The sequence below is a fragment of the Elephas maximus genome, chromosome 4 (assembly GCF_024166365.1).
Source record: "Elephas maximus indicus isolate mEleMax1 chromosome 4, mEleMax1 primary haplotype, whole genome shotgun sequence".
NCBI classification, from domain to species: Eukaryota; Metazoa; Chordata; class Mammalia; order Proboscidea; family Elephantidae; genus Elephas; species Elephas maximus.
The window spans coordinates 44522082-44541088 of record NC_064822.1 but is presented as its reverse complement, the minus strand read 5'-3'; the positions used below and the strand labels follow the sequence as shown (position 1 = coordinate 44541088).

Genomic DNA, 19007 nt, shown 5'->3' with positions numbered 1-19007 from the left:
TCAAGACACAAACTCATTCCTACCCTTCTGCTTTGTTTTTAAACAGCTAAAGACTTCATTCGGAATTTGATGGAGAAAGATCCAAATAAAAGATACACGTGTGAGCAGGCAGCCCGGCACCCGTGGTAAGAAAAATCACCCAGGGTCAAGACCATGTCGTCTAATGCTTTCCCAGTATAAACTTCCTCTGGGCTGTTCTTAACTGTGAAAACCACAGGTAATCATCCCATCTCACTCTGACTGATGGCTCTACTCCTTCCACTGAGCCAGTAGTTGACTATTTTGTTCCCTTGGGACACAGTCTTCTTCTGATTACACCAATGAGAAATTAAGTGTGCACGAAAGATGGCTGTAGCTTTTTCACTTTACATGAAGCTTTTTAGGGTTGCTTTTATTGAAGATAATTGCCCACTGAGGCATTAAGACTGGAGATTATTCTTGAGTTTATTCCTCAGTAGTTGGATGAATTGAAGTTACACTTTTTTCCTTTTAAGGTGCATCTCATGTTAGTGTTTCTTCAACTCCAAAAGGATTCCTGGACAGTTTATGGCATTCTACACGATGTTTTCAGCAGTGTGCTTTAAGCTACACCTGTTTTTATGCTACTGACTAGTTGTGAATCCAGCTTCATTATCTACCAGCTGTGACTTTTGGTTTATACTTCTCTAAGCATCAACTTTTTTCATCTTTAAAATGAGAATAACAATATGTAAAGTACAGGGTTGATTTGAGGAATAATTGATTATGCATGTTTAGGGCTTAGCACAATATCTGGTACATAATAAATGCTTAATTAATTGTAGCTATTAGGCACCTTGGAAGAAAGGTCTGGTGATCTACTTTTGAAAAATCAGCCACTGGAAACCTTTTGGAGCATATGGGGTTGCCATGAGACAGAATCAACTTGAGGGCAACCGGTTTTGGTTATTATTAAAGCACCATGAGCATCCATATTGAAACAAACGCCACGCATGGCAAAGTAGCTGATAAAAATAAGTGGGCCTTGGGTTCAGGAGAAATTCCCTCCAACAAGCACTCTAGGAAACCATACCCTGCCTAGTCTATCATCTTCTGTACCATTCTTCCTAAGTCTCATATGCTAGTTAACCTTTCAAAGGAGATCTGCTTAAAGGTACTGATCTCAGTGAACTCAATATCACAGTGTTCTCATGTGTAATAATGGCTGTTGTTCACTAGCGCTTGTTATGTTCTAGGTGCTGTGCTGATTGCATTAAAATAGTATTCCATTTTTACCTCATAATTAACCCTGTGAGGTAGGTTTTTTCTCCATTTCAGAGATGAGGAAATTGAGTTAGAAAGGTAAAGTAACTTAGCTACAGTTACAAAACTAGCCAATGGCAAAGCAAGATTCCAGCCAAAACTGATTCCACTGCTTATGTTCTTTGCCACAGCTCTGGAAGAAGGGGAAGAAAGAGAGGGTTTGGGGGAGAAGGAAGGAATTTTCCAAGAGTGAGCAGGGTTGAGGCTATATCATCTTGACATATGTGTATGTATATATATATATATATGTACATATGTGAGTCCTGATGACACATGCTTAAGTGCTACCTGGCTGCTAACCAGAGGTTGGCGGTTCAAACCCACCCATTGACTCCACGGGAGAAAGACCTGGTGATATACTTCCGTAAAGATTACAGCCAAGAAAACCCTAGGGGGCAGTTCCACTTCATTACACCGAGTCACTATGAGTCGGAATCAACTTAGTGGCACCCAGTAGCAACATGTATATGCATGTATATATATATATATATATTTTTTTTTTTTTGGTGTGGCAAAATATATATAATAGAAAGCTTGCCATTTCAACCATTTTGAAGTTTACAATTCAGTGACATTAATGACATTCACCATGTTGTGCTACCATATCTTGATATTTTTTAATGGCACTTTGGACAATACGTCAAAGTGACAGTGAAGATAGAGGTTTTCTTACTTCATAAGCTTTAACACTGTGAAAGACTGTTGAGATCATCTCACAGAGGAGGAAAATGAGCTCAAAAGAAGTGAAGTGATTTGCCTCTTAGTGCTCATTCACTAATCCAGCCCCACTCTGTAGAAGCCAGGAAGGCCAGTAAAAGCCTAGTCTTTCTTCACCAAACATTTTTGAGGAACCAAAGAAGGGAGAGATCAGCTTTACTGAGGGGGGTGTGAGTAGGGCAGAGTCTGCTCAGCAGAAACCAGAAAGACTTCGCTGAAGTGTTGATGCCCACGTTGGGTCTTACAGGACGAGAAGGCTTCCACCAAGTGAGCCAGAATGCAGAGGGGATTCCACACAGGACAAGCAACCTGGGCCAAACTGTGGGGGCTTAACACTTCACACCCACTCATGGTGTCACAGGCATTTGATGTTTCTAGAGTAAGAATAGACAAAGAAGAGGGACCAGAGATGAGACTAGAAAGGAAGTCAGGAAGTAGCAGAGTTCTGGTGTGAATTCTCCTATAGGCGGAATCCAAGCCCTGGGTGACCTAGGGCAAACTGCTTAACACTTTGGGCCTCATCTGTGGAACTGAATAATAAGTGACAACAACGTATATCCTGTAGGGATGCATTTGAAGGGGTGGGTTAAATGAGATAATACGTGTAAAGAAGAAAAGTACCTGGCACAGAATAAATTTCAAGTATATATGAGTTGCCGTTATTTTATTGTGCTGTACTAAGGAACTTAGTGGGGGCCCCTGTGAGTTTTAAGCAGGGTGATCAGATTGCATTTTAGACAGTTCGGTCTGGCTGCAGGGTAGAGGATGAGTTGTGGAAGAGGGGGCATGGGATGGTGGCGAGAAGGGGCAGACCAGAGGTGGAGGTGAGGCTGTCCCAGAGGAAGATGGTGGAGGTCAGCCCAAAGGCAGCGCAACAGGGACAGAGAGGGAAGGAGGGGGCTGTGAGAGACACTCAAGGAGCGGAGAAGTTACAGGTCTTGGACAGAACACTGGTGGGGTGTACACTGGGGCAAAGAGGGAGCTAAAATCATTCCCAAGCTTCCAGTTTAAGGGACCGGAAGGATGATTTCGCTGGGGAGAGAAGCAGATTTGAGTGGAAGAGAATGAGTTCAGCTTTAAAAAAATTGGGGCATGCTGAATTCGAAGTCTTGGAATCATCTAGATCAAGAGCTCTGAGGCAGTTTGCTATTTGAGCCTGGAGCTCAGGAGAGGTCAAGCTAGAGATGAAGACTTTGGAGTCACCAACATGTGCCACATTGTAAGATTTACTAGCATTGGAACTGTACAAGCAGAGGTGTTTTTTTTTTTTTTTTTCTCCAGTGTTTTATAGTTTTTACTGTGCATTTTAAAGCTCTCAAGAAGTCAAACATTGGAAAGTGATAAACATGAATGTATTCGGCTCAAATGTCATGGAAACTCCACACATGCCTGCATTTATGATACGCTTTTCTCTTTTATATAAAATTACCTGGGCAAAGGAGAACATGGATTCAGCTGAGAGCTGGCAGAAAGTAGAATAATTATTCCAGTGATGCATACATAGCCTTTTCAGCATCACCAGCCTGGAAGCTGTGGTCTTGGCCTATCAGTTATATCCAGAGAGCATCGTCTGTTGTTCTGCACTTGTCAACTTAGTCAGGGCCACCTAGAGCTAGGAGAAACCAAAACCAAGCCCGTTGCCGTTGAGTCAATTCCAACTCAAGGTGACCCTATAGGACAGAGTAAAACTGCCCCATAGGGTTTCCAAGGCTGAAATCACAGACTTCCGCATTTGAACCACCAACTTTTCAGTTAGCAACCAAGTGCATAACCACTGCACCACGAGGGCTCACAGACACCTTCCCTTAGCCTCCAAACAGGCCACTCTAGGCAGGAGAGGGCACTTTTCAAGTCTCTCCTAGTAGAAAGCAGCTGGCTCGTTCTTACCAGATGTTTCCCAAGCCTCTTTCTCTTGTAGTGTGTGGTAAGGAACAAAACAGGCTGCTGACTGATGGCCAGAGAGCAGAGAACTGCAGGTGGCAGAGTGGGAACCCATTCAGGATGTCTTCGCTTTACAGTTACAGGGAAGAACCTTGGCAGAGTCTATTTATCTGGTTTGAATTGTTCTGAACCTTTGTCTCCAGCTTCATTGACAAGAACACTAAAGTGACAGTACTGACCATCAGGACCAGAGGTTGCACTCAGCCAGCTCCAAGGCTTACAACGAACAAGGGCAATATGCCCACCTGGGGGAAACACGTGTACCTTGCAGGTCAGGGTGGCATCTGCAGCCTCTCCTGAATATTCACTGAGACCCCATCTGCTCTTCTGGGCTCCATCCACGGAACAGCTATTAGAACAGTTGGAAAGATGGAAAAAGCTGGGAATTCTGGTTGTCCACAGGAATTGTGAAGCAGCCCAAGAGACTGGTGAAGCATTGTCTGGGTTACCCACCAGGCATTGCCAAGCCTGTCTTGAGCAAGTGATTGGAAAAACACAATATCAGAGCTGTAGAGGTAGAGGAAACCCTATACAAAGAGCAAAAACACAAAAAGGAAAGATGATGATGATCTGTGAGAGAGAAGGATAGTAAGACAGGCCTCAAAAGGGTGTGATTTCTATCAATGCCATCTACATTGTTTGTTGTTGTTTTGTTGTTGTATACCATTGAGTCGATTCCAACTTATAGTGACCCCATGTGACAGAGTAGAACTGCCCCAAAGGGTTTTCTAGGATGTAATCTACAGAAGCAGATTGCCAGGTCTTTCTCCCGCAGAGCCATTGGGTGGGTTTGAACCACCAACCTTTTCGGTTAGCAACTGAGAGCCTCACCGTCAGTAGTACAGGGGTTAAGACTGGAAAGTAAGGGAGAATATGAGACAAGAACCAAAGGTATGTACCCATAGTTTTACATATGTGTGTGTGTACAAGATTTATAAAGAAATCTTTCTGTATCAGATGTGTTTATCAATTCCTAAGACAATCTATATGACAACTAAGATCGCTTGCAATTCTAAGTGTTGGTGGCTCCCATTTTTCTGATGACTAATTCTGAAGTTAGTAATGCTGAGCATCAGTGAGTGTCATGTATTGTCATTGTAAACTTCCTGGCTATCCTGTTTTCATGGTGGTGCCTATCTGAGGAAAACTGTTCTATGCTGTTGTGGCCCAAGGTAGCTGTATCTCCCCCAAAAGAGTGCCTGATGGGGTGCTCGGGCCACCTTCTGCCCAACTGGATTTTTCCCCAGCCACAGTATACCCTAGGACTGTGGGAAGTGAGCTTGAAGCATTCCTAAAATAATTGGGCATTTGCATTTTCCTCACATCTCAGCTCCTGTGAACCTACAGAGAAGGTGTGGGAAGCAAACTACAGGGAACAGGACCGAGGCTCAAAGCGTTTCAGGCCACACTGCTGACAGTCAGTGGAGCCCAAGTTCTGGAGTCCTGGGCTCCCCATCACCGGACTGTTTGCTTTGGAGCACAGGGCTCTCTGTCCTGAGGCAGTGCTCAGCCCAGGGAATTCCATACTTCCTACCACTTCTGCCCTGTTGTTTCCAAGAAAGAGTTGGCCACTGACAAGTTTGAATTGGCATCGAGTTCTGAGGACATAGATTTTATAAACAGTGTAGGAGGAAGCAATCACAGGAGCTCTCTAGGAGAGAAAGCTTAATCAAGACTTGTACAGTTCCTCGTGAATCTCCCCATTGCTCCTGTTTAGGACATATTTGTCCATTCAGCTATCCTATTTCTCTCTCATTGATGTGTGTGTCTGGGAAAAGGAGACCATTGACAGTTATGGGAAATAAAAATCTGATTCTCTACAGTTAATTTCCTACTGTCACCTTGGCATGTATTTTCATCCTTGCTGGAAAAAAGAAGGGAGTGTATTTGGGGGAGAGTTGCTGAAACTCTCAGACTCAACTTAGTATCCTCAACTTAGGTCAGCATTGCACAGAGTGAATGTCTGGTCCATCAACCATGTCTTCAGTTCTAAAGTGAAAGTCTGGGTGGGCGGGAAAATATTCTTTATTCAGGGATAATTTCTTGACTGACTAAGCCCTAAGCATTTCCTTTCACTTCCCAGAGCAGTTGGAAGGAATAGCCTGTGGCATCCAGGCTGTTTCATGCCAGGGCAGTCTGGGTCTGCGAGATGAAAGCTTTCCCCACTTACCAGTTACCTTCCAGCCAGGGAGGATGTGGACAGTCCCTGGCATCTGCCCCTTAACTTTTCCCAGACTCAATAAACTACTTCTTAGGCATCCATGCCAACCTAGAATTTAACAGTTTGGTGCTAAAGAAGGGGAAGATGGAATGGTCAAAGCCTAGAAGAGGTTGAAATTGGGGGTGAGGCCAAGTGGTTGGGCATAGATGGAGGATGATGTTTAGGCTGAGAAGGGTCTGTGTGAGAGAAGAATGAGCTATGAGCTGACCTCCAGGTAATTAGTAAAACTGGAGATTGTAAGTCAAGACGGAGAAGTAGGAGGTGTGAGACTTAAAAAGAGAAAGTGGGAGGATGATAGAGCAGAGGGAGGAAATAGTAGGATGAGGGGAGACCCCAAGGAAAGGAAGTCAGGAGCAAACCTAACTTCTTCCCTGACAATCAGAAAAGGCTAAGGAATAAACAAGAACTAAATATCAAGGACGCAGCTTAAAGTAGACTGGCCCTAGTCCTTTTAGTACCAGGAATTTTTCTAGAAAATGCAGGAATAGAAGATACACCAAGTGTGTCTGAACTGTGACTGGGAATCCCCTCTCCAAGCTAAACAGAAGGTGAGGGGGCACAGGGTCACGGGTGTGGGTAAGTAGAATGTTGTAGCGCTCACTACAGGTAGGACGGAGCCAAAGGAAGCTGTCAGCTCGGGGCTGTGAGCAGGGCATCAGGCAGAGGTCCTGGTGAGGGCAAACTAAGTAGGGGCCTCGGGTATGGTGGAGGCAGAAAGCAGGGTCCCTGGGTGGGGATCTGGTGGTCAGGCCAAACAGGGAACAAGCTTGAGACCACAGAGGTGAACTGTTGCAGGTAGGAAGCTGATGTGGAGGGAGAGGGATTTAGAAAGAGGGAGAAGGATGGAAAAGTATGAATTCAGGTTTCATGGTCATCATGGATTCTGGGGTGGAAAAAAGAAAACAAGAGCCACATACTGATGTCAACCAGGAAGACGGTGGCAGATCCTGGGGAGGGTATAGAAGATGGAATAGGCCTTGGTGAAAATTGGATGGATTTAAATCACTGGTAGCTGTAGTGGCAGCAGCTCATGGGCTCCGCGAAGAGCCACAGGACGAAATAAACAGCCTGGAAGGGGCAGTGGCAAGCCGCCCTGTCAGGACCCTGAGGAAACGGATAGGAAAGCAGCTTGGGACCTAGTGTCACGGCCCCCAGAGAAACACTTCTTAAAAGCATCTGTTTCTGTTTCAGGATCGCTGGTGACACAGCCCTCAACAAAAACATCCACGAGTCTGTCAGCGCCCAGATCCGGAAGAACTTTGCAAAAAGCAAATGGAGAGTAAGTCTTGTGCTTATTAAATCCTCAGTGAATGCAACTACTGTCCTGAAACTTGCTCTACAATTTGAGTCTTTCTAATTTGTAAAGGTTACTATCACTTGAGTTGGAGCCCTGGTAGTACGGTGGTTAAGAGCTCGACTGCTAACCAAAAAGGTTTTCAGTTCTAATCCACGAGCTGCTCTGCATAGCAATCTGATTCCTTAAAAATTTACAGCCTTGGGAACTCTATGGGGCAGTTTTTCTCTGTCCAATATGGTTGCTATAAGGTCGCTATGAATTGGAATCGACTTGACGGCAATGAATTTTTTATCACTGAGTTTGGACTAAATTCCCCAGAACCTCATCAAAATAAGTTTGCTAATTTCAACAAATGAAGACTTGGAGTATTAGGGTGTGAGAAGGATAAAGTATGCAACTTAACATTTCCCCTCTGTGACTTACAAACAGTAATAGAGCCAGCTCTTATTCATTTGCTATTTCTTCATATAATCTTCCTTGTAATTTCTTCACTTTGCTAGCACTTTGAATAGTCAACTTTATTAAAGAAGTGCTGTGAGGAAACCCTGGTGGCATAGTGGTTAAGTGCTATGGCTGCTAGCCAAAGGGTCGGAGGTTCAAATCCGCCAGGCGCTCCTTGGAAACTCTATGGGGCAGTTCTACTCTGTTCTATAGGGTCGCTATGAGTCGGACTCGACTCGACGGCACTGGGTTTGGGTTTTTATAAGGAAAAAGGAATTCCCTGAGTGGTGTAAATGTTTAGCACACTTGGCTGCTAACCAGAAAGTTGAAGGTTCAAGTCCACCCAGAGGCAGCTCAGAAGAAAGGCCTGACAATCTACTTCTGAAAAAATCAGCCACTGAAAACTCTATGGAGCACACTTCTACTCTGACATGGGTTGGCATGAGTCAGTTTTTTTGTTTTTGTTTTTGTTTTTTGAGGGAAAAGAACCAGAAATCTGAGTTGAGCTCATCAGTATTTTCTGGCAAAAATGTGATAGATTTAAACCATCGAGGTTTCGTGACCAGCAGTTCGTTACCTAAACTCTTTGTGTTCTAATCAGTGTGGCTAATTAAGAGCTGGCTGTTTTGCCACAAAACCCACCAGTGAGAGTCTATATAGAAGTAAAATTAATTCCACTGACCTAGTTTATTCAGAAAGGAGCCCTGGTGGTGCAACGATTAAGTGCCTGGCTGCTAACTGAAAGGTGTGCGGTTTGAACCCACCAGTGTCTGTGCGGTAGAACAGACCCGGCGATCTGCTCCTGTAAAGATTACAACCTGGGAAACCCTAGGGGACAGTTCTACTCTGTCCTATAGGGTCCCTATGAGTTGGAATCAACTCGACGACACACAACAACAACAGTTTATTTAAATCAATTGTTACTATTTAGAACAGAAGTAGTATCAATAATAAAACCCATTGCCATTGAGTCAATTCCGACTCATAGCAACCCTGTAAGACAGAGTAGAACTGCCACATAGAGTTTCCGAGGAGCACCTGATAGATTTGAACTACCAGCCTTTTGGTTAGCAGCCGTAGCTCTTAACCACTACACCACCAGGGTTTCCAGTACCAATAATAGAAAAATAAAAACTATTTTAAGATATCACATTTTACAGTAGTATAATTTGCCTTTTAATGTAAATGTCATTTCTCTTAAATTATAGAAAGAATTGGTTTACATTTATTTTATATATTTATTATAGCAGAAGAAAAAAATTTTAAATCTTCAAAATACATTTTGATGGGGTGTCAAATAAAGAAAGATTGAATCAACATACGTTTCCTTTATAGAGTGTCATGAGGATGTTTAAGAAGTTTAAAATGCTTAGGGTAATGGGAAAAATAATAGGACACAGTCTGAGTCTTCTAATTAGCCAGAATATTTTGTCTGCTTTTTTGTTTCTTAAATTTCAGCAAGCATTCAATGCCACGGCCGTTGTGAGACATATGAGAAGACTACATCTTGGCAGCAGCCTGGACAGTTCAAATGCAAGTGTTTCGAGCAGCCTCAGCTTGGCCAGCCAAAAAGATTGTGCGTATGTAGCAAAAACAGAACTCTTCAGCTGGCATTTAAGAACATTCTGGGGTGGGGAGGAGGGAACTATCATTTGTTGAGTACCTACCTGCTGTTTGGCAGGCACTTTCAAGACTTTATCCCATTTAATACTCATAACAACCTCAGATGTAGGTATTATTATTTCCACTTACAGATAAGAACTCTGTAGTTCAAATTGTACACAGCTGGGTCTGTCTGGATAAGGCCCAGGTGCTATCTGATATACCTCCCTCCCCTCTGATTGGCTTCTCACTGTGGAGTCACTCTTAGAAATTGAGGACAGGGTAGCAAAGACTCAGGATCCTATTAACTTTTACTACATTTTTTCTTTTTAGTGAGGACGATAATTTGAGCTAATATGTATGAAATGCATTGGCTTTGCAGTAAAGAAGATGGAATAGTCATTCATTATCTTTGCATGGCATAGCACATCAATGAAGGCACATTCCACTTCACGTTTCTCTCTCCCACTCCCCCTCTTGATGTGTCTTTCTCTATAGATTTATCTTAATGTTATATTGGGCCATTCCAGTGGCTCCTCTCCACTTAAGATCTGTTGCCTTGATCTTCTCCCATCAGCCCTCCTACCCCTAACACTGAGCAGTTCTTCAGCTTTTCCCAGCTGTATTAGCTTCCTAAGGAGCCCTGGTAATGCAGTGGTTAAGTGTTGGGCTGCTAACCAAAAGGTTGACAGTTTGAACCCACCAGCTACTCTGCAGAAGAAAGATGTGACAGTCTGCTTCTGTAAAGATTTACAGCCTTGGAAACCCTATGGGGCAGTTCTACTCTGTCCAACACTTCTTACAATGATAGTATGTATTCCGTACCAGTTCAGTGCCTAGTACATAGTAAATGCTCAAGAAATGGAACCTATTGTATTATGGTGGAGCCCTGGTGGCACAGTGGTTAAGACATTGGCTGCCAACCAAAAGGTCAGCTGTTCAAATCCACCAGTCTCTCCTTGGAAACCCTATGGGGCAGTTCTGCTGTGTCCTGTAGGGTGGCTATGAATCAGAATCGACTTGATGGCAGTGGGTTTTTTGGTGATTACATTATGGTGACTTAAACCATGTAGTTTTCTAATACAAAGCAGTTATAATTATTATAATGAAAAAAGGAGAGGAGATTTGGGCCTAAGAACAAAGCATTTTGACACAAATACTTTCCTATAGTAGGTGTCTTAGTTTGCTAAGGCTGCAGAATAAAAAATACCACAAGTGGATGGCTTTAAAGAACAGAAATTTATCTTCTCACAGTTTTGGAGGCTAGAAGTCCAAAATCAGGGCATCTACAGAGCCAGGTTCCATCTCTCTCTATATACGTATTTCTTGGCTGCTTGTAGGTGTATCCTCACATGCATTTGTCTCCTCCTGTCTGTGTCTGTGTCTTACTCAAGACACCACTCCAAAAGAATTAGGTTTAGGGCCCACCCTACTCTGGTATGTCCTCATTAATGTAATGAAACAAAACCCCTATTTCTACACAGGGTCATATTTACAGGTACACGGGTTAGGACTTAAATATAACTTTTTGTGGGTCCCAATTCAATCCATATAAAAAAAAATTGCTGTCCAGTCAATTCTGACTCATAGCAACCCTACAGGACAGAGCACAACTGCCCCATAGAGTTTTCAAGGAGCGCCTGAAGGATTCAAACTACCGACCTTTTGGTTAGCCGTCATAGCACTTAACTACTATGACACCAGGGTTTCCATTCAACCCATAGCAGTAGGTAAAAATTGTACATGAAGTTTGGTCCATCACAAGCCCAGCCCCTATGATACCCTTGCAGTGGGAATGGGGATTGGGTATTTTCTGTAACTACAAAAACCCTTCTGAAGCTTTGACCCCCTTGTGTTCACTGTTCCCCTCCAGGCCTGGCATCCTCCGCCCTCTGTAGTTTCATTTCCTCCTCGGGGGTCTCAGGAGTTGGAGCTGAACGAAGACCGAGGCCCACCACTGTGACGACGGTGCATACTGGCAGGAAGTGACTAGCTCTGGAGGCAGGGCCCGGGGGCGGGGCCTCAGATGGGCCCAAAGAGTGGGGCCTGGGGGTGGAGCCTCGGGAGGGGCCTGGGAAGGGGTGCCCCCACGGCCTCCAGTGCCAAGAGCCCCTCCAGAGCAATCTCACCTTGCATGGTGCACCTTCCTGCACAGGACTGGAAGACAGAAGTTTTTTTATGGCCATATTTTATACTGCAATTCTGAAGTGTTCATTTCTCACAAACTGTACTGACTCAAGGGGAGCTGATTTAATAGGATCTGGTGCTGTACATATGAATCTTGCAAAGCTCTAACTGAATGGACCTTCTTATTCCTCACCCCAACTCCCTGTCATTTCCACTCTTCTCAGTGTAGGTAACCGTCTATGTTGTATTTTTTCATTAATGAGGAAAAGGTTTCAACTGGATTATTTAATATTGGTAAATACTGTGCTTTAGGTTTTTTTTTCTTTTAAGAAGTGTGTCCTTTCTAGTTATATGACCTCTATCTTTTGTTCATCAATAAGTAGAGATTTATGTTAACCCTTTAAAAGAACTTCTTCCCCCTCTGAGGAGAATTTCAAGGTATTTTTAAAAATTCTAATAAGAGGATTGAGCATCTGTCTCCAAGGCTAAGAGTGCACTTTACTTCTTTTCCTTCTCTTTTCCTCCCCTTTCTTGGGAGGATCAGCTAAAATGACAACTCAGCAGTTCTATAGGGCTGTCTTCTCCATGAAGTCTTTGCGGGGGAACCTGCAGAAAACCCCTCCTAGCAGCACCTCCGAAAAACTCCAGACCAACCAGAGACCCTAGCAACTCATCAGTGGTCAGAAATAAACGTGCTCCCTGGGGCTAAACTTTGCGGGCTGACCTTGCTGTGAACGAGGTGCCCCACAAAGCGAAGATGCCAGAGCCTCCTTTACAAAAGGAATGATTTGCCCTTTTGTTTAAAGGGAAATTCCCACACCCAGCGCTCACCTCTCACAAGGAGTAACACAGCTGAAAGCAGTCTTAAGATTAACCTCTCTCTCTCTCTTTTTAATGGAATTCTAAACTAATACTTAGAATAACCTCCAACTCACACAAGTTTTTTCTCCAAATGTTTGCCGTATTCTTAGTATGAATGCTATCCAAGGGAGAGGGAGAGGACCAACTTTGGAAGAGAATCCATTTGTCTGGGGTGCTAAGGGAAGGTGACCTGCCAAGCAAACAGGACGTTGGCCACCTCAGAGATGGTCAGAGAGCACCTTAGCCAGGCCCAGCTGGGCTTGAAGGCAGCTTTGCGAGCAGCGGAATCTGAAAGCCTAAGACCTGTGGTGGAAGGGTCTCCAGCCATCCCAGTTTGCCTGGGACTGAAGGATTTACTGGGACACTGGACTTTGCTAAAACAAGGAAAGTCCCAGGTGAATCAGACCAGTTCATGGATAGCAGGCAGAGTGGGCACAGTGTGAAACCCAAGGCAAAACCACTTTTCAAGGAGGCATCAAGGATGAGCTCTTGTCTGGCCGAGCAGGTGGCTCCAGCCAACCAGCTTGGCAAAAGCCCTCCCTGGCCTCACACCCATTTAGCACCCAATTACAGCCCTTACTTCTGTTCAGTGTGAGTGTGAAGTCTGCACAGTCAGCCTTGAGCTTGCCAAGGATCCCGGGAGCTCTGCCTGTGCTGCAATGATGATCCTGGGCTGACTTCCCTGGCTGTTGTCCCTGTGCCCTTCTCCTACAGGTGGACAGACTGATCAGCCCTGCTGGTCAAACCATCTTTGTCACTTCTACACCTTTGCATGTGTCCAGGCCAAAATGTTTCTGTTATGCTCACTCCCTACCACCCCTCCACATACACACACAGATAGTGTTATTTGGTTCAGAGCCTAGAATGTGTTTGATGGCAGTACTAGTGTATATGAGCACAGCTGGAAAGATGGGCAGCTGGTCCACCACTGTCCCCACATGTGTTAGGGGCATGCGGCCACTTGGCAGGAATCCTGCTTGGAGTCTGCCACACATGCATACAAAGGGAAGAGCAAGCCATTACTCCGAAATGTGTAAAAGGCCTGGGAAAGTTGATTTAATAACAACAGACCCAATTAATAAGCAAGCATCACCAAAGTTGGGTATGCCTCAACCCCTCACCTTCAGAAGGACAATGACATGAATACTGTAAACAATATTAGAGAAATATTTGAGAAAACTGCAGAATCTCTTCAGGAGGTTTCTGAACATGTCTCTTATTAACAAGTGTAATGGAAAATTCAACTTCATAGAGATAAGAAAAAAAGTTGGTAGAATGTTGTAAGGGGACCTGAATTTGGTACCTGTCATGTGCTGGAATAGTCATGGGCTGTTTGTGCTGTGTGCTGTACATAGCCATTTGCGTTTAAAAAGCAAGATTTGAAGCCATATTCTATTACTGGTGATAAAAATATTTTCCGGAGCCAATATACGTGGTGCGTGGAATATGCAGTTTGAAAGGATGACTAACCTGAAAAGTGCAGAGTAGCTGAGATGCACCCTGTTGCGGGTGGCCTCTTTGCTGCTTGGAGTCAGTCCTTGGCCATGCTCTGGCTCCACCTAGCACACATCAGGTCTCAGTAACGCAGTACCAGGAGGTGGAGACTGGCTTCAGGCCAACAGTAGACTCTGCTGGGCATGACATCAGGGCAGGCCTAGGCTTCCTCTTAGGTTATTTCCTATCGTTTTAGGAAGAGGAGAAAATAAATACCACACAGAAGAGCTTTTGCTCTTGAGGGAGCCCCAGTTGTAAAAGGATAAAGAGGTTCTCTTCCAACTGTGCTTGGTGTAGTTCATGTCTTATTACAAAACAGGAGGAGAACCCAGAATATACCTCTTAAGACCTGGCAAATGAGATGGCATAGCCCTAGGACCCTTACTGATGTCAAATTCAGCAGGTATTAGCAGAGCATTTAATATGTGCAACCAGGCTAGATGCGCCTTGAAGCCAGCATGTTGGTGAAGCTCAGGGTGGACACATCACAGGTCTTTTTAACCCCAAACCCCAAACTGGATATCTTCACGTTTTCAAAGCAAAGGAACTTTTTTTTCCCCCCTCACTTGAATACTAAATTTTGAAATTTGTGTCCTGGGGTGGTCTTTCCCTCACCTGCCTGTCTCTCTGGCTTTGCTTCCCTGATCTTCATCTCGTAAATGAGGCAATAAGAGGAGCTTATATTTGTCTGAAACAAACAGTGAGTCCACACCCTACTCTGGCCTCTGGCATCTTTGGAAATATTGCTGCTACCTTTGCCAAGGTACTGCTGGGGTCTTGGCTGCCACAGATCCCCATCCTCACATGGGGGTCTGGAGCATCGGGTTGGGTGGAGCAGTCAGTTGGAGCTGAGAAGGGTAGAACATGCGAAAGAGACGTGCACACACACAAAAAAGTTACTGTCAGTCAGTTCTGACTCATGGCAATCCCATGCGTGTCAGAGTAGAATAGTGCTCCACAGGATTTTCAATGGCTGGTTTTTCAGAAGTAAATCACCAGGCCCTCTTCTGAGTTGCCTCTGGGTGGACTCGAATCTCCAACCTTTTGGTTAACAGCCGAATACATTTTGTACTGCCTAGGGATGTGCGCATACGAAAATCCCTTGAGAAAAGAGGAGGCTGCCCAGCCAGATAGATGGTGACCCCACGGTTGCTTGTGGCTTTTGCAGTGAGTGGTGGTTGACGTCCACACCCTCTTACTGTCCCTGACTGCATAGAACAGAAAGGATAACCTTTTTTTAAGAAAAGAATTACACAGAAACGATGCCCCTCAGCCAAAAAAAAAAAAACAGGCGTGGTTTAATGTTCTTGACCTTGGCAGTGATTCTGGTCATTTGTAAAGCCTCACCACAAGGACAGGCCACAGCCTCAAACTGGCATAGGAGAACCTTTGAGAGGGTCCCAAGTAGTTTTTACAGCTTTGTGTGCAAGGAACCCAGCAGTCCAGCTTAGGGCAAAAGAAGACGCCCTTGGCTAAATAAGCAAAGCTTTGGCTTTTTTTTTTTTTTTTGTCTTTAGAAAACATTAACGGTTTGATAAAAGGGTTTTGATGTATTGAACCCCAGATTCAGTTTACCTACTTAGCATTAATCCACCCTATCTGTCTGCCTTGGTATTCAGCTTTTCCTGGATGGATTGTGGATGGTAAAGGGAGCGTCTCCTTTAGAACAAAGGCCAAGAACACCAGGGACACAGGGAAGGGAGCCCAGATGTTCCCCTCCTGAAAGGCATTGACCCTCTTTCTCGTGGAGTGACAGCCAAGTCTGATCAACCCACTGGGGTTGGATGTTTATGAGCAATTTTCAACAGGAAGACCATACCCCAGTGGGGGTAGATTCAGTATTTGATGGCTTTGGGCACCATAGACTCTTGTTCACCCAGAACCTTGGCCAGTATTGATTCTTCACATTGGGGAAGCCACACTGGAAACATTTCTCCAGGGCAGAAGGCAGGAGAGCTGGCTAACGCACGTCAGATTTAGCCAGCAACATTCCCTGCTTCATATAACTTCTGCAAGCGTGCCACAGGGATTCCTTTGAGTCTGTGAACAGAAGGCAAGGGCAGGTAAAGGGCAGCTCCTCCAGTTTCCATCAACAGAATTCAGATGTCCTCTTTCCCAGGTTTGCAAAATCACTTCTGGCAAATGAAATGATAGATCCTCTGGTTCCACCAACGCACGAAACCTTTGCATGTTACTAACCAGTACAACTTTCGCTTTGTCTACTCACACTTTGCAAAGTTTGCCTTTTCCTTAAACACATTCCAGACCAAACACTGTTCAGTTTGTTTCCAAAAAAACAATGTATATACCTGTACGTAATTCACCACTCTTTTACGGGGTACTTGGTCCTGGGTTGGGGCTGAAAGTATAGCAGGCATTTGCAAAAAGTGTTCCAACCCTTCGATATTCAGAATGGAAACTGTTGAGATAGAAATGCTGAATTGGGAAAATAGATTCCTAAAGAAAAAAAGTTGATTTCCAAAGACTCCATGAAAATCGGTACGCAGATGAGTTAGCTGGAAAAACTCGACTGTGGGCAGCAGGCATCTCTGAGGAGAGGAGAGAGAGGAAGGTACAGGCCCACACCCCGTTCACTTGGTACCTCCATTGTGATCCAGCTCATCGTGGTCTGCAGCTCGTGTCTACACAGGCACTTCTCAGCCTGCGCAGGACCCCAAGCCTGCTGCGAGGTCTGCCCTGCGTGCTGGCGAAGGCCGGGCCTGCTCCCTCCTTCTAGCAGCAGCCCATGCGCCCTGAGCACAGGAGTCTGCCCTTCTGGACCTTCTGCCGCCTGTGTCCTGAGCAGCCCCGCTTGTGGCTTTGGGGGGCTCCGCTTCTTCAAATGCAAAGGCCGTCCATTTGGATGCTCAACACTCAGCATGTGGCTGCCAAGTCTGGTTTTGTGGGCAAAGCAAACCGTGGAATGGCTTCGGTTTCTGTATCTTTCTACACCAAAGGGACAAACTGTCACGTTCACCCTTTGTACTAATGCCGCTTCTGCATTCACCATGTACATTTTTAACCTTTTTGTCTCTAGGGAACTTCAAATAAGGTTCTGATATCTTCTGATTATTTACCATGTCATTTTACTTACAGGTGATTTTATTTTCTTATGGACAGGAAAAACAGAAAAGGAGAGGAGTGTTTGAGGCTTTAGTCATAGAGTTAAGGCATCACCAGGACTCTGTAGCCCCAAACACCAGGGGCATAGCAAGGGAGAGAGAGGGGGCACTTGCCCCCAGGTGCAAGTCCAAGAGGTGCCAGACAGGCACAGAATGACATTCCGAGGCACCACAGATATAAAAGGCGCCTGAATGAGGCAGCCAGACAAGAGGGGGATGTCATTTTTTCTATGTCTATTCATCTTGAGGAAACCCTGTTGGCATAGTGGTTAAGAGCTATGGCTGCTAACAAAAAGGTCAGCAGTTCAAATCCACCAGGCGCTCCTTGGAAACTCTATGGGACCAGTTCCACTCTGTCCTATAGGGTTGCTATGAGTCGGAATCGACTCAACGGCAACGAGTTTGGTTTGGGTTTTTTTTTTAAATTCATCTTGAAATTGCGGGGGGAGGGACTAAACTTTAGAGTTTGCCCTGGGTGCTCGTTACCCTCAGTATGCCCCTGCCAAACACTAAATTGCTTCTCAAAGGAAAATACATGGACAGACTAAGATACCTGGCCTCCTGGTAGCCCCACACTTGGGGGAGCAGGACCCTGGGGAAGGGCTGGCAGCCAGACTTGGGGAGAGAGCTAAAGAAGGGACAAGAATGTCAACTGGAACATTCACCCTGCAGCCCCAGGACTGAAGCCTGTGCTCTCTCTTCCACGGGCTCTTGGGCTTTTTAGAAGAGGTGCAAGATGCCATCCAAATGGCAGCAAAAGTGATGCCACATTGCAGCAGCCTCATTGTTTTGGAAGATGGGGCGGCAAGTTTCAGGGAACATTTTAGTCCCAAGTTCAGGTTAGAAGACATGAAAGGTACATTCTGTCCAGAGTCAAAATTGGAACAATTTCTAAATTGGCTTTAGTCACTACACATAAAGAAATTGTCGCTCTCTCTGCTCCCCCAACAGTGAGCATGTTTTCCAAAAGCTTACAACACTGAACCCAGGAATGCCCCGTGTCTATTATTACCAGGCTTGCGATTGGTTCAATTGTTTCCGTAAAAACATGCTTGTCTAAAAGAAGGGAAACTGCATTTATTCCATGCATGTAATAAACTCTGCAAGAAGTTCAACCCAAATAGGTTTGTGACACTGCAAAATTGTTAATGGGTCTATTTAGCAAATGATTCTCTGCCTTGACAATCATTTACACATATCAAGATTTCTATCATAATGGTAACGAGATTGATGACTTATTGTTTTCCTCCAATAAAGACAATTAATCACCTTCAGATACCTGTGGTTTGTTTTATCCATAAAGAGCAGGAGGTGAGAAAAGAGAGAGTGGAGGGAGAGAGCGGGCTGTCTCATTAAAATTAGGGGGAGAGTAATTGGGAATGTGTAGCAAGGTGTATTTAAGTTTTTATGTGAGAGACTGACTTGATTTAACTTTCACTTAAAGCACAATAAAAATTATTAAAAAAACAAAATAAGAAAAAAAGAGCAGGAGGTGGGGGTTTCAACATCTCCACCTTCTTGGAAGTTTGCATTCGAAGGAAGGAGTTTGAATTGAAAGCCTGGAAACTCCTGAAAGAAACAGATGCCATCAAGTCAGTTCCAACTCATAGCAACCCCACATGTGTCAGAGTAGAACTATGCTCCATAGGGTTTTCAATGGCTAATTTTGGGGGAAGAGATTGCCAGGACTTACTTTCAAGGAGCTTCTGGGTGGAGTCAAACCGCCAACCTTTTGGTTAGCAGCCAAGCATATTAATTGTTTGTACCACCCAAGAACCCAGAAACTCCTTAAGTTCCCATAAATATTTCATATTATTTATCCAATGAGCCAGAAGCGGCAGGGCTGGGGGAGGGGAGAAAGAGAGGGCTCGTCTTGGCTTTGGGGTTTGTGGTGGGTACCCAA

At 44.6% G+C, this 19007-nt stretch overlaps 1 protein-coding gene across 5 annotated transcripts in view; it reads left to right on the top strand.

The window, feature by feature from the left end:
• CAMK1D (calcium/calmodulin dependent protein kinase ID) overlaps positions 1-15491 on the top strand; it is a 488630-nt gene extending 473139 nt beyond the window's left edge. For 4 of the 5 annotated variants that reach the window (XM_049881986.1, XM_049881983.1, XM_049881984.1 and 1 more), the window contains 4 exons: positions 47-125; positions 7352-7439; positions 9357-9474; positions 11374-15491. In XM_049881986.1, the coding sequence (XP_049737943.1) occupies positions 47-125; positions 7352-7439; positions 9357-9474; positions 11374-11489 (401 nt within the window). In that variant the 3' untranslated portion in view covers positions 11490-15491. Of the gene's footprint in view, positions 1-46; positions 126-7351; positions 7440-9356; positions 9479-11373 lie in introns of all 5 variants that reach the window. The other variant, XM_049881985.1, reaches the window with a different exon arrangement.
• The last annotated feature ends 3516 nt before the right edge of the window (positions 15492-19007 follow it).